This window comes from Corvus brachyrhynchos, unplaced genomic scaffold (assembly GCF_000691975.1).
Source record: "Corvus brachyrhynchos isolate BGI_N302 unplaced genomic scaffold, ASM69197v1 scaffold10, whole genome shotgun sequence".
Taxonomy (NCBI): Eukaryota; Metazoa; Chordata; class Aves; order Passeriformes; family Corvidae; genus Corvus; species Corvus brachyrhynchos.
In genome coordinates, this window is record NW_008236180.1 from 2,983,102 (window position 1) to 2,994,751 (window position 11,650).

An 11,650-nucleotide genomic window follows, 5' to 3' on the forward strand; every position below is an offset into this window, starting at 1 on the left:
CCACTCCTGGTACCATCCTCTAGGAGCCTGGTCCCCCTCAGCTGCCCCAGCCATCCTGGGCAGTGGGTGCCAGCAGGGAAATATGGAAATACTGACTTTGGGTGCTTGCTGCACCCGGTGGAAGGGACAGTTGGGTCCTTGTGGGATGGGAAGAGGTGCCGTGAGCATCAGGACGCTCTCACAGGTCTCTACCCCTCTCCTCGTGCTTTAGCCCCACACCATGCGTTCACCCTGACTTTCCCCCACAGGCTGCCTTGCTGGAGGAGTTGTTCCTGCCCACAGTCCGTGAGGAGGTGCCAGCCCAGATAAACGGTGAGGAGATGGGAGCTCTGCGGATGCTGCCATGTGGGATGATCAACATGGACCCAGACAGCACCCAGCTGGCAACTTCTCCTCTTTCTTTTTCTCAGTGGTCCTGAGACAAGGTGTTTTCCTGCCCCATATCGCCAGTTTCACTTACACCGATGTCAACATCACAATTCACAAGGTAAGAAATAAGACATTTAAATTGCTCCCTGCTGTGCTTGATTTAAAGGAAGCCTGGGAGCAATGCTAACCTCCCAGCATCAGAATGAATCAGAACCTGATCATCCAGCCCTGGTAACCTGCAGAACCAAGTTCTGTTGCCTTAAATAGGCCCAGCTCCTCTTCAGCCCCATGGACACAGGCAGTGGTTGTGTCCAAAGGGCCTTGGGGGGTGGTGAAGCCCCGTGTGGGCTGATGGAGCCACACAGGCACCATGCTCAGTCCTCCTTCCTCCCTTCCTTGCTCAGGACTATGTCTTGATCCCCTGCAACCTCCAGCTAGAGGCAAAGACTGGAGAGGCGAGCACCCGGGAGTGAAGTCCAGTGTCTGGGGTAAAACAGTGGCAAAATCATTCCGCTGACTCTCACATCTCGCTCTGTGGTTTGTCACTGCTTGAAACGTTGAAGATCTTCTCTCTTGCCTTACTGAAACATCATGGTTTTATATTCTGGATAATAATGGTGTTGCACTAGCACCTTTCTCTTCCAGCCCTGCTCCTGGTAGTTTTGTTGTACAGAGGATGGATTGTAACAACGTTCCACATTTTAATTAAACAATTCTCTTTAATTCCGCATTTGCTGGTGTGACTATTGACATTTTTCCCCCCTCAACAATTTGTATCTAGAAACAGATGAATTTTGCCCATCATGTCCAGACCCTACATTTAATCAATTCCACTCATTTACAAGGATGCAAAACAGACTCGTGCCTCTGCAGAACGACACAACCCCTACAACGAGAGATCTTTCATCTGCTTTTCCTCCATGTCTCGTGTTACTATGGGAACATTACAGCTGGTGTGTTTCCTGGGTCAGAAAGAGGAGGAGGGGAAGGAAATCAGTCTGCAGAATGGTTTCTAATTTTAGACCTGAAGGCAGTTATATTTTCAACACTTTGCTTCTGAGAAAGCTCATCACAGAGAAAATGCTGAATGAGAGGTGACTGCGCCGGCGCCGTGGTCACTGGCATTAGGATGCTCTTTCCTACTGATCAAACACATTTCCCAGTTGTTCAGGAATGTAAAAGTGGGATAAAACACCCACAACAGACACAGGCATCCAAAAGGGAAGGGTGGGTGGTAACAGAGCTCCAAAAGCTGCCCCAGTCACTCAATCACTGGGTGCTGCTGCATCTACCCCAGCCAGGGTGAACACGGGGCTTTGCTGATGCCCGGGAGGGGCATCCTCATCCCTGATCATGCAGCTCCTGCCTCAGCTCTGCCACGGTGATGCCTCACGTAACACCCCAGCCATGAAACCTTATTAATTACATCCATTACATCTGCTTTCACTTGCTACAACTACACCCATCATTTCTGGCCTCTGAAGCTTCTGAAAAACACTTCAAAACCTTGTATTTCAAAGGCTCAGAAACAGGAAAGCAAACAAAACAAGCCAGGTTGATTTACTGCAAGGAGTAAAGAACCCTGAAGGTTTATGTGCCCAGAGTGGGGACCTGACTAATGATGTTAATGCCTGAGGTTGGCCATAGCAGGAACAGCTCCTAATAAAAGTTTCCTGGTAGAGCTGCAACCATTATTCTTTGACTAATATATGTTAAACCAGTTTCCCAAAAGGAATAAGTTACCGTAGTAAGAAGATGCATTTCTTTGACAGGGAATATTCTGGCTCCAAGCTTCACTGCATGACTCTGCCTCTCCAGCACAGGGCTGGAGTCTCAGGAGCTGCACCCTCAGCTGCCAGCCCCACCTGGGAATAGCCACAGGCTTAGAGCAGAGCTGGCTCATGCTGGAGAATGAGGGTCTTCTGCTTCTCACTCCAGTCACCCCATTTACTGAGACCCCCAGCACAGCGAGGGAAAAGGAATGCTGAAAAAAGTGTTTGCATTAGCCCCTTTGACATGCACAAAACCCAGCACCTTCCTGGGCAGTCCTGCAGGAAGAGCTGTCTGGTGACACCCAGCTTCCCTCACCACCGGCACATGGAGCAGCAGGCACCAGCCAGGTTGTTCAAATCCTGGAGCAGGGGGAGCAAGCCCCTTCTGCAGCCCCCATGAAAGAGCAGAGGGATGCAGCTTTTGCCAGGGTCACCACTGGAGCAAGAGCCAGAGAGCTCCAAGTCGCACGTGCAGCCAGGAGCACAGCCAGTCCCTGGCAAGCCCTCCTGCTGCTCACCCAGCTCAAGATTTCCCAGCCTGTCAGGGTACCAGTGTTAAAGAAACTTTCCTGAACAGGATTGTCCCAGCTCTTATGGGTTCTGGATTGCAGTTTCCTGCTCTGGATATGCTCCTGAAGCCACTAGAAATTTAGATGTACATGTTGGAGAAGGTGCAAGTAACACTGAGATGCTGCCCTTTCCTTTGGAAAAGGCTCCTCTACTGCTTCCCCCTCAGTCCCATGTGATGAGCAGCATGATGGAGGACAGACCCCAAGAGGAAAACCCTTTTCCAGGGGCACAAGATGGCTTTTCCATCTTCTGTGACCCTGGGCTTGCAATTGTGCCAGTGCTCCATGCAGCAGCAAACTCTCATCACATGCTCTCGTCACACTGTTTTCTTTCTCAAGACAAGCAGAGGCCTGAGACAGTGCCAGATCACAGAGCCCTCTATAATGTGCCAGAGAAATGAATGCCTCCCAGCAGAGCAGAATACACACAGAAGTGATGGCCAAATGGGAACGAAAAGAGGGCCTAAACTTTACTTACTATCCAGACGGTGTTTGCTCAGGAACCAGAACAAAACCTTGTATCAACACAGCCTGTTCTGCCAGCCTGTGGGCAAAAAGGATGGATGGAGACACCAAGTCCCCGCAGTGCAGGAGCCCTGAAGTGGCACAAAGCAGCTGCCAGCACAGGTTGCTGGGGCCACTCATCCTGTCCTGCAGGTAAGAGGGTACGTGGGCATGCTGGTGTCAGGGAACATGAGCAGTGGGATCTGAGCTCCCTGCTCCTGGCTCCTGAGCAGGTTCCAGTGCTCCACAGTGTTCACCCTTGTTGGCACCCCAGTTCACAGGGGTTCACCCAGCAATGGGGCTGTACCCAGCCTGCTGCTTCAGTGTGGCACCCTGTCACCACACAGGAGCATCACTTCTGCCCAAGGACAGGGCAAGGCCCGTGTCACCAGCAGCTGAACAGTCTCGAGGAACACAGTCCCACAGGCAGCATCAGCCTGCACCACGCTGGGAACCAAAGGAGCTGTTTATACTCACCAGGACACTCATCTTCAATGTTACCACGGACTTCAACTGATCCAAAGCCCTTCTGCTGGACACGAGGCGGGTCAGTCCATGTGGTGACAGTGTATGACACCAGGTTTGTGTTTGGCACAGCTCAGGTGAGCTCTGGCCAGTTCACACAAAGAGGGACCCCAATGAGTCCAGCACCTTCTCTGCTGTGTTCAGTGATTCCTCTGCAGCATCTCACAGCGATGCTGGGAGCTCATGCACCAGCCACAGGTTTGGGCCCTGCAGATGCTGAACTATTCCTACCTTCAGGCAGAAATGCAGAGTGGAATATTGCCCTATCCCTCACCTGGTTGGTGCCAGACCACCACAATCTCTGGGGACACAAGGAGTAAAAAACATGCTCATAATAATGTCCAGTGCTGAGAAAAACAGATATTGGAGAGGCCATTTAAAACCTGAGATTCATATTTTTTTAACCCAGAATAATTCAGGCCTCTTAAAATCCAAAATACTGGGATTCTTGTCACTGTAACATGCAGAGACAAACAGGCTGTGACATCAGCCTAAGCAGACATGGCTCTGGCAGGCAGATGGGTGTACTCCAGAGCTATCAGACCTCTCAGTCCTCTGGGAAGGAAGTTTTCCCTCCAGATTCCATTAGGAAACGCTTCATGACCTTTGGAAATTCGATTTAATTTTGATTTCTGCTTGTGGATTAGCATTTGGTCAGCAGGCTATCAGGCCAGGAGGAGCCACTGAAAATTCAATTTTGTTTCTCAGGAAGTTCATGGGGAAGAGTTTTCAAACCCAAACCCAAAATATCGATTGTCACAAAGGAACAAGATCCCAGAGTGGAGGCAGGACAGAAGCTCTCCCTGAGAAGCATCAGAAACCAGAAGCTCATTCCAAGCACTAAAAAAGTAGGAACGTTTATTAAAAGAGTTACATGGCAAATGTATTCTGAGCTCCCGCTCAGCACCTCACACCTTCTGGACAAGGATGGGGAGATTCACTTCAAAAGCCACATGCAACAAGTTCACTTTTTCATTCTATCAGGAGGAGTTTCACCTCAGAAAAAATTTCCCAATTCCACTGCAGCACCACATGCAACTGCTGTAACTGTGACCCCAAAATCACACCAACTTCTCTAAATTAATATTTGTACACAGAGCTGACGGTCAGGTTTGGCTTACACAAGTGTCAAACCATACTCACACAAGCCAATTCACTTTAAAATGTCTTAAATATTATCAAGAACCTTGAATCAAGTTTAGGGGAAAAAAAGCAGATAATGCTGGTCCTGGCATTCCATCCTCGCTGCTCTCTTCCTCTCTCTACCCCCACAGCCCTTTCCGTGCCTCAGGCTCCACAGCTCACACCAGAAACACCATCAGGCCCTGAAGGAGAGCAGGGAGAAACACAAACAATTATCTCCTGTCGAGGGTTGCTGGTTCACAACACACAGCAAAGAGAGAACTCTCCTGCAAAAGTCCTCATGTCCAGTTTGTAATAAGGAAGGCACAGAACCCTTTGGGAAGTGTTGGGGAATATCCCAGTTCCTCCGGACACCTCCAGGGTGAACACGGCTGGAACTTGGGGCAGTTCAAGACACTTTGAATGGTGCCACTGGAGAGGGCTTGCCTGAATCCCTGGATCCACATCAGAGATGCTCCCACTGAGTTCTCCAGAAAGAAAAGAGGGCCTGGACAAGGAGCTGGGACCTACCCCAGGGCCTGAGCACTGCTCATGATGCACCTGGGTCCACACCATGTGTGGGCATCACATCCTCAGGCAGCATTCCCTGACCTGAGGGAGGTCAGATAGAGCAGCCCTTTTGGTCTTTCAGGGATTAAAATCTACAGCTCTTGCACACACAGCCACCACTGGCAGGGTCCTGTAAACAGCCCTGGTGCCCTACAGGAGGGAACAGCCCACCCGAGCACTCACCGTTTTTATCCGAAAATCCACATTCACTAAGGGAATGCGCAGCACCTTTGGCAGCGGGATCCCGATGCTCAGGGCACCTGCAGGGGACAGACAGGTCCTTACGTGCTGAGCCAGCTCACACCCTGTGACAGAGCTGCTCCAGGGAGGACACAGGGAGAAGAGCTTCTTGGGGCCATCACTGTGTGCTTGGCTTTCCTTGGGTTCTCCATCACTGACTGTTGCCAGAACTGGTGCTGGGGTGGGATGGGGCAAATATAAGGTTGGACTTTTAGCTACATCATCAAAATGGGGATTTCAGGGTTTTAATGGCTCCTACACTCCTAGTACATCTTCCAAACACACACATGAGACCCCCTCTCCCCTCCTTGTCCAGAACTCGAAGTGCTCCCAAAATTACAGCCATCCTGGTCACCTTACCATTGATCACAGGCAGGAATTTTTCCACAAGCAAACTGCTGCAGTGGGGCTTCAGGACGGAGATCTGAATCAGGGAAGGAACAACCACATGAGCAATGCTGCCTGGCCCATGACAGCAGCAAGCAGGACCCTTGGGACTGAAAATTGCTGCCCACTGACACAGCAAAAGAACAAACAGTCCCTCTTCTCTTTAAAGTGAATCTACTTTTCTTCTTCAATTTGTATTCAGTCCTTCCTTTAGACAAACTTCTGCCTTGTGATGTTCTTTCTGCAGCTCAATGTGAGCTTTGCCCAAGCAGAGGTGAATAAACAAACAGATTTCAGCTTTACATTTGCTTTATTAGAAATGGCAGAAGGGGAAAAAAAAAAAAACCAGCAACAGAGGAATTGCTACAACCTACACCACAGAGCGGGTAACAGCTCTGACCATCGGCAGGGGTAATCCATCACAGCATCCCACACCACTGCCTGGCTCCATCCCTCCCTCCCCAAGAGCCACAGGGCATCATGCTTGGCTGCTCTCCCTGCCCAGTAAAGCCCAGACTGGTGTTAGAGACTTACATTACTGATGCCAACATCAGAAGACTCCAAGGAGAGGGAAGTGCTGCAGGGAAAGGAGGGCAAACTGCAGGTCAGACACAAGGCACCAGCCAGAGCTCACAGCCAGACCCTGGCCACCTCCAAGCCCATGGGCAGGGACCCCTGTGAGGCATCACCCACAAAGGGACACCTGCATTGTAACACAAAAACCAGGGACTGGCACACTTGCAAGAGAGAAAACAGAGCAGGAATTAGCTTAACCTAATTTTAATTTGCTTGTCAACAATGCAGCACTGCAGCAGGGCACACAGAGCTCCTGGCTGCGCCTTCCCTCTCCCTGCCCAGATTATTCACTCTCAGGAAGGAGGCAGCTCTCCTCAGCTGAGAGCAGAGCTTCTGGAACCCTGTGGCAGCGGGGCTGGAACTGGATGATCTTTAAGATCCCTTCCAACCCAAACCATTCTGTGATTCTATGTAAAAGCACCCAGTCTGGATTTAAGGACCTGGTGAATTTGCTACAGCTCCTCATCCTATCACTGCAATCACACGACTATCCATATCTGAAATGGATGCTTTATTTCCACGTTCAATTTCTCTTTTCTACTTCTATTGAATCCTGTTATACCCTTGTCTATTGAATTAAAAGCCTTTTGACGCATTTCTATTCCCTATATTGCTGCATACAAGCTATGCCAATTTTGCTTCTAAATCCAGCTCTTTGACAAGCTAAATGGCCCAAAATCCTCAAACCTCCCGCTATAAGAAATGCTCTCCAATCTTTAATCATACCTTGACTGGCATTAATGACAGCACTTTCCTTTACTGCTTTATCATTCATGTCCAATATCAGGCATTTCGAACCACTGCCCAGGATCAAAGTCAAGCTGACGGTCTTAAAATTATTCAGGTTACCTCATTCCTCCTTGTTATAAAACTGACACTCTTTTCCCCCAGCCTCTTAAAACTTTCCAACTGCTGCAATCCTTCCTGAACTACCCCGTCCACCTCATGCCATCAGTCAGGTATGAAATTCTCACACCCAGGAGATGAAATGCCTGGTTTACAGACATGGAAAACATTTCAAGTCAGGGGGTCCCAGAGCCAACATTGCAGCACAGAGAATGTCCTCAGCTGTATGAGGGGACAGCTCACCTGCCCAGGGCCAGCTGCAGCACCAGCCTGCCCCCAACAATCGACACGCGGACGTTCAGAGCAAGGTCCTGCAAGCAGAGAGGGAGAGGCTCAGCACACAGAAACATCCCCATCCCAGCCACCACTCACCAGCTGGCTGCACGCTGTTCCCCTGGAGAAAACTCCATCCACACTTACGGCCTTCAGCAGCAGGAAGTTGAGGATGGATCCATCTAAGTGGTTACTGAACAGCTGAATCAGGACTGAAAGCTTGACGCTGGCTTTGTTTTCTTCCAAGAGGATGAGCGGGTTCCCTCTCAACGTCAGTTTGATGCTCAGAGGACTGGTCCCACGGCAGGCGGAGCACTGTGGGAATTGGGGACACATGGAGGTGGCTGCTGGCACCCCACACACCAGCCAGGCAGGGGACTGGCAATCCTCAGGCACATTCTCACAGCCCCATAGCTCCACAGGGCCTCCCCAAGGTCACACACACCTTGGACAAGCCAAATTTACAGAGCAAACAGGTCCAGCAGCACGGATCAGCTCTCCATGCTGAGGGCATAAGGGCCTAAGGAGAGGTGGACATAGAGGAGGCTGTGGGTGCCAGAGGGTGCCCAAGAAATGGGAGATACCAGACAAGGAAACAGGGGATATTTATCAGCTTTCTATGTCAATGGCTACAAGCTGTAGGAGATGACTTTCCCCTGTTCAGGGAGCAGGAGAAGGTTGGAACAGCCAATGGCACACAGGAGAGCGGGCACTGGGCAGGGGCTGTGCAAACCCCCAGCCTCTACACCCACTCCCATCAGCTGGTCAGGCAGCAGGACAGGCTCAGGCCATGCTGGTGCAAGAGGAGGGGAGCAGAAGACTGGGGACCTTTAGCAGGGGCATGATGGCACATCCAGGTGTCTTCTGGAGAGGTTTACACAAACCCTCGTGCCAGAACAAGTTCCTCACCCCAGCAGGAGCGATGGTCCACACGGCTTCTTGCAGGCGGCTGGCACTGGAGAACTGTGGGGACAGAAGCACCAGCAGCCCCACTGAGCCCTTGAGCTGATTTCAACAACTCCCATCCTTCCAGAGGCCCCCCATTACACAGCACCCTGAGCCTCCCACCCTCTCCATTGTTTCCCAGCTGTCTGGGTGATTCCAGGTAGTTGTTAAGGTGATAGTACCCAGCCATGGAAGGTGATGTCCCCCAGAGGATTTCAACACCTGCCAGTGTGTGGACCCCTAACATTTCCCATTGGAAGTAGAGATCAGAGGCACAGGAGATGCAAACACCCAGGGAACAGCACTGCAGACGTGCAGCGCCTCTTCTCAGTTGCATTTTGCAGACTCCTTGAAACGGAGCAGCGCCTGCAGGAGTCCACGGCACAACCAGTACCGAGCTGGTCCCAGCAGGTGTCCCTGGCAGTGTCCTTACAGACAAGAGCACATCTGGGCAGTGCAGGCACTGTTACAGCTTTCTGAGAAGAGCAGGAAGGAGGCAGTGCTGGGGTCGATCCTCTGCCAGCGAGCACACACATGCACACACCCAGGGACACGCACAAACAGCCATTCCTGGGCAGACCCGAGGCCAGGCTGATGCCTGTTCCTTGTCACTTGCTCCGGCACGAAATACAGGCCCTGCTGCACTCACAACATCTGGCGTGCAGGGGAAGGTCTGTGGTGGCAGCTGGAGCAGGAGGGCCAGGACTGCATTGAGGAAGCTCTGGCGCATCACCAAGAGCAGGAGCCTGTCCATCAGAGGAGGCAAAGCGGAGGGGGATGAGTCATGGGGAATGGTGCTGCCTCCCACCTGCTTCACCACACCCTGCAAAGAGAGGTAACACAGACATCAGTCCTCAAAGCCGCGAGGCATGTTCAGATCCTCACAGGAGTGCAGGGCCGGTGCCAGCCGAACAGCCCTCCCTCCTCTCCTCAGAGCTTTGGGAAAGCACCGGACTCACAGGGCAGACTCAGGGTAAGTTGGCATACAGAGCAGAAGAAGAAAAGCACACACAGTCGCTTAGTGGTGATTTGGATAAAGATCTAAGCACTTAGGAGCTTGCATTTCCAGGACAAGTCATTAGCCCAGCTCCTCGTGGGATTCTGCAGCTCCCACAGGATGAGGTGAGCACACTGAAAGGCAACACGCAGCCACGCTGCCAGGGTCCTGCTGCCCAGCATTAACTTACATCTAAATCCAGCCCGAGGAACTTGCCGGAGGTGTAGGGGATGCTGGCCAGCTGGTAGTGGATCGTTCCTGCTGTGCCAACTGGGATCACGGCTGCACACAGAGAAAGGATGGTTACAGCACCAGGAAATCAGCAGCAACACAACCTCCCCTGTCCCCAAAGGCCACCAGCCCCCGCACCCTCAAACAAGTCCAAGCATTCAGGCCTGAGAGGTGCTCGCTGCTACTCCAAAAGGCTAGAACATCCCCAAATTCAGCTTGGTGGGATCTGCCTTTAGGATACAGCACAAAAAGAGCATCAAAGACAGTAAAAAAGATCCAAAGGTGATAAAAACGGAATAAGGAGGTAAGGGGGGGCCAAGGTGGGAGCAGTTCTCTTGGAATGCTGGGGTGTGAATTCCAGGCTCAACAACAGTCCGGCAGAAGTGTTGGACTTCTGTTGATGCACTGAGTGACTCGACATGGGAAATGGGACTTGCTCCTACTGTGGGAAACATGGGGAAGCAGTGCCTCGCCCTCCACAAGCAACGCACCATTGAGAGTGCTCAGGAGATGAATGTTCACCAGGTTCATCACAATATCGACGACAGGACAGAGCTGCAACACAAAGCAGAAATGCGACTGTCCAATCCCCCTCATCACCATCACCCACAGCCTGTCCAGACCCCCTCCTTTCCCCTCCAGGGAAAAAGTTGCATGGTACTAGGCACAGCTGGGATGCTGTGAAAGACTTGGGGCAGTGGAGCATCCCTGGAGCTGTGGGACCACACTGCAGGGGAATGTTTTGATCTGGGGAACGTCTGAGGCATCACCCCACAGGCAGCAGTCCCGTGGAGCTGCCAGGCTGCCCACAGACCCCGCCAGCCCCATGGCACATGCCAGTGATGTGGGAGAGCAGCACAGAGAGATGGTGCAGCTTGCTGTGAACTCATAACCAGTTTTTCCCAAATCTCTGTGTTTCAGCTGTGAAAGGAGGACAATCCTCAGCCGTACCAAAGCAGGCAGAGTCGCTGTCAGCTGGCGAAGCACCAGCTCATTCACTGACAGGGTGAGTAAGCTGGAAAGGAAAGAAAAAAAACTCCAAATCAGCACAAACAAAGCTCCAGGACAGGAGATAAAAAGATCTCCAGCCTTCATTTTACATTCTCCTACACCCTCAGTCTTCCCTTCAGGGCTAATGCTGCAGCTGATGCTCGACAGGGCACGGGCTGGAGATACAAAAGAGCCACTTACCCCGAGGGGAGAATTGGGCTCATTGCTGAGAATTACAGAATCATTAAGGTTGGAAAAGACATCTAAAATTGTCAAGTCCAACCATCAACTCTGCACCACCACCATGTTCACCACTAAACCATGTCCTCAAGTGCCATAGCTGCATTTTTTTAGCACTGCAAGGGATGGTGTCTCTACCACTCCCCTGGGCAGCTTGCTCCAATGCTTGACAACCCTTTTCGTGAAGAAATTTTTCCTTCAGCTCTCAGGGAGCTTTCACTGCATGAAAGGAGTGAGCCTCTCACAGTCTAACCTTGTGTTTGGTGTCTCCCTCTAGTATTTAAATCAGTGCTGTAGTTAAGGGAAGAGGGAGCTGTTAGGAAATATCTTCATGTTAGTTACTGGGAACAAACAATTTGCATCTGGAATAACAAGAGGAGAAATCTGCCGTGTGACATTTCCACGTTGCTGCTGAACAACTCGCTCAGGACGTGCAATGCCTGCAGCAGCACAGAGGCAGTTTTGTCCGATAATCAATGTATTTCTGGACTGTA

At 51.2% G+C, this 11,650-nt stretch overlaps 2 protein-coding genes across 3 annotated transcripts in view; one reads left to right on the forward strand and one right to left on the reverse strand.

The window, feature by feature from the left end:
* The window catches only part of BPIFB2 (BPI fold containing family B member 2), a 5,664-nt gene extending 4,693 nt beyond the window's left edge, over positions 1-971 (forward strand). The window contains exons 14-16 of the mRNA XM_017736079.1: positions 249-312; positions 411-487; positions 774-971. Coding sequence (XP_017591568.1) covers positions 249-312; positions 411-487; positions 774-842 — 210 coding nt within the window. The 3' untranslated portion in view covers positions 843-971. The remainder of the gene's footprint in view (positions 1-248; positions 313-410; positions 488-773) is intronic.
* Positions 972-4,570: 3,599 nt separating this feature from the next.
* Positions 4,571-11,650, reverse strand: part of LOC103617507 (BPI fold-containing family B member 4) — a 16,803-nt gene continuing 9,723 nt past the window's right edge. For both annotated transcript variants that reach the window (XM_017733413.1, XM_008635805.2), the window contains 11 exons: positions 10,878-10,941; positions 10,418-10,481; positions 9,886-9,977; positions 9,348-9,521; positions 8,663-8,716; positions 7,901-8,068; positions 7,724-7,791; positions 6,593-6,635; positions 6,032-6,095; positions 5,615-5,691; positions 4,571-5,064 (listed from right to left, as the gene is read on the reverse strand). In XM_017733413.1, coding sequence (XP_017588902.1) covers positions 5,041-5,064; positions 5,615-5,691; positions 6,032-6,095; positions 6,593-6,635; positions 7,724-7,791; positions 7,901-8,068; positions 8,663-8,716; positions 9,348-9,521; positions 9,886-9,977; positions 10,418-10,481; positions 10,878-10,941 — 892 coding nt within the window. In that variant the 3' untranslated portion in view covers positions 4,571-5,040. The remainder of the gene's footprint in view (positions 5,065-5,614; positions 5,692-6,031; positions 6,096-6,592; positions 6,636-7,723; positions 7,792-7,900; positions 8,069-8,662; positions 8,717-9,347; positions 9,522-9,885; positions 9,978-10,417; positions 10,482-10,877; positions 10,942-11,650) is intronic.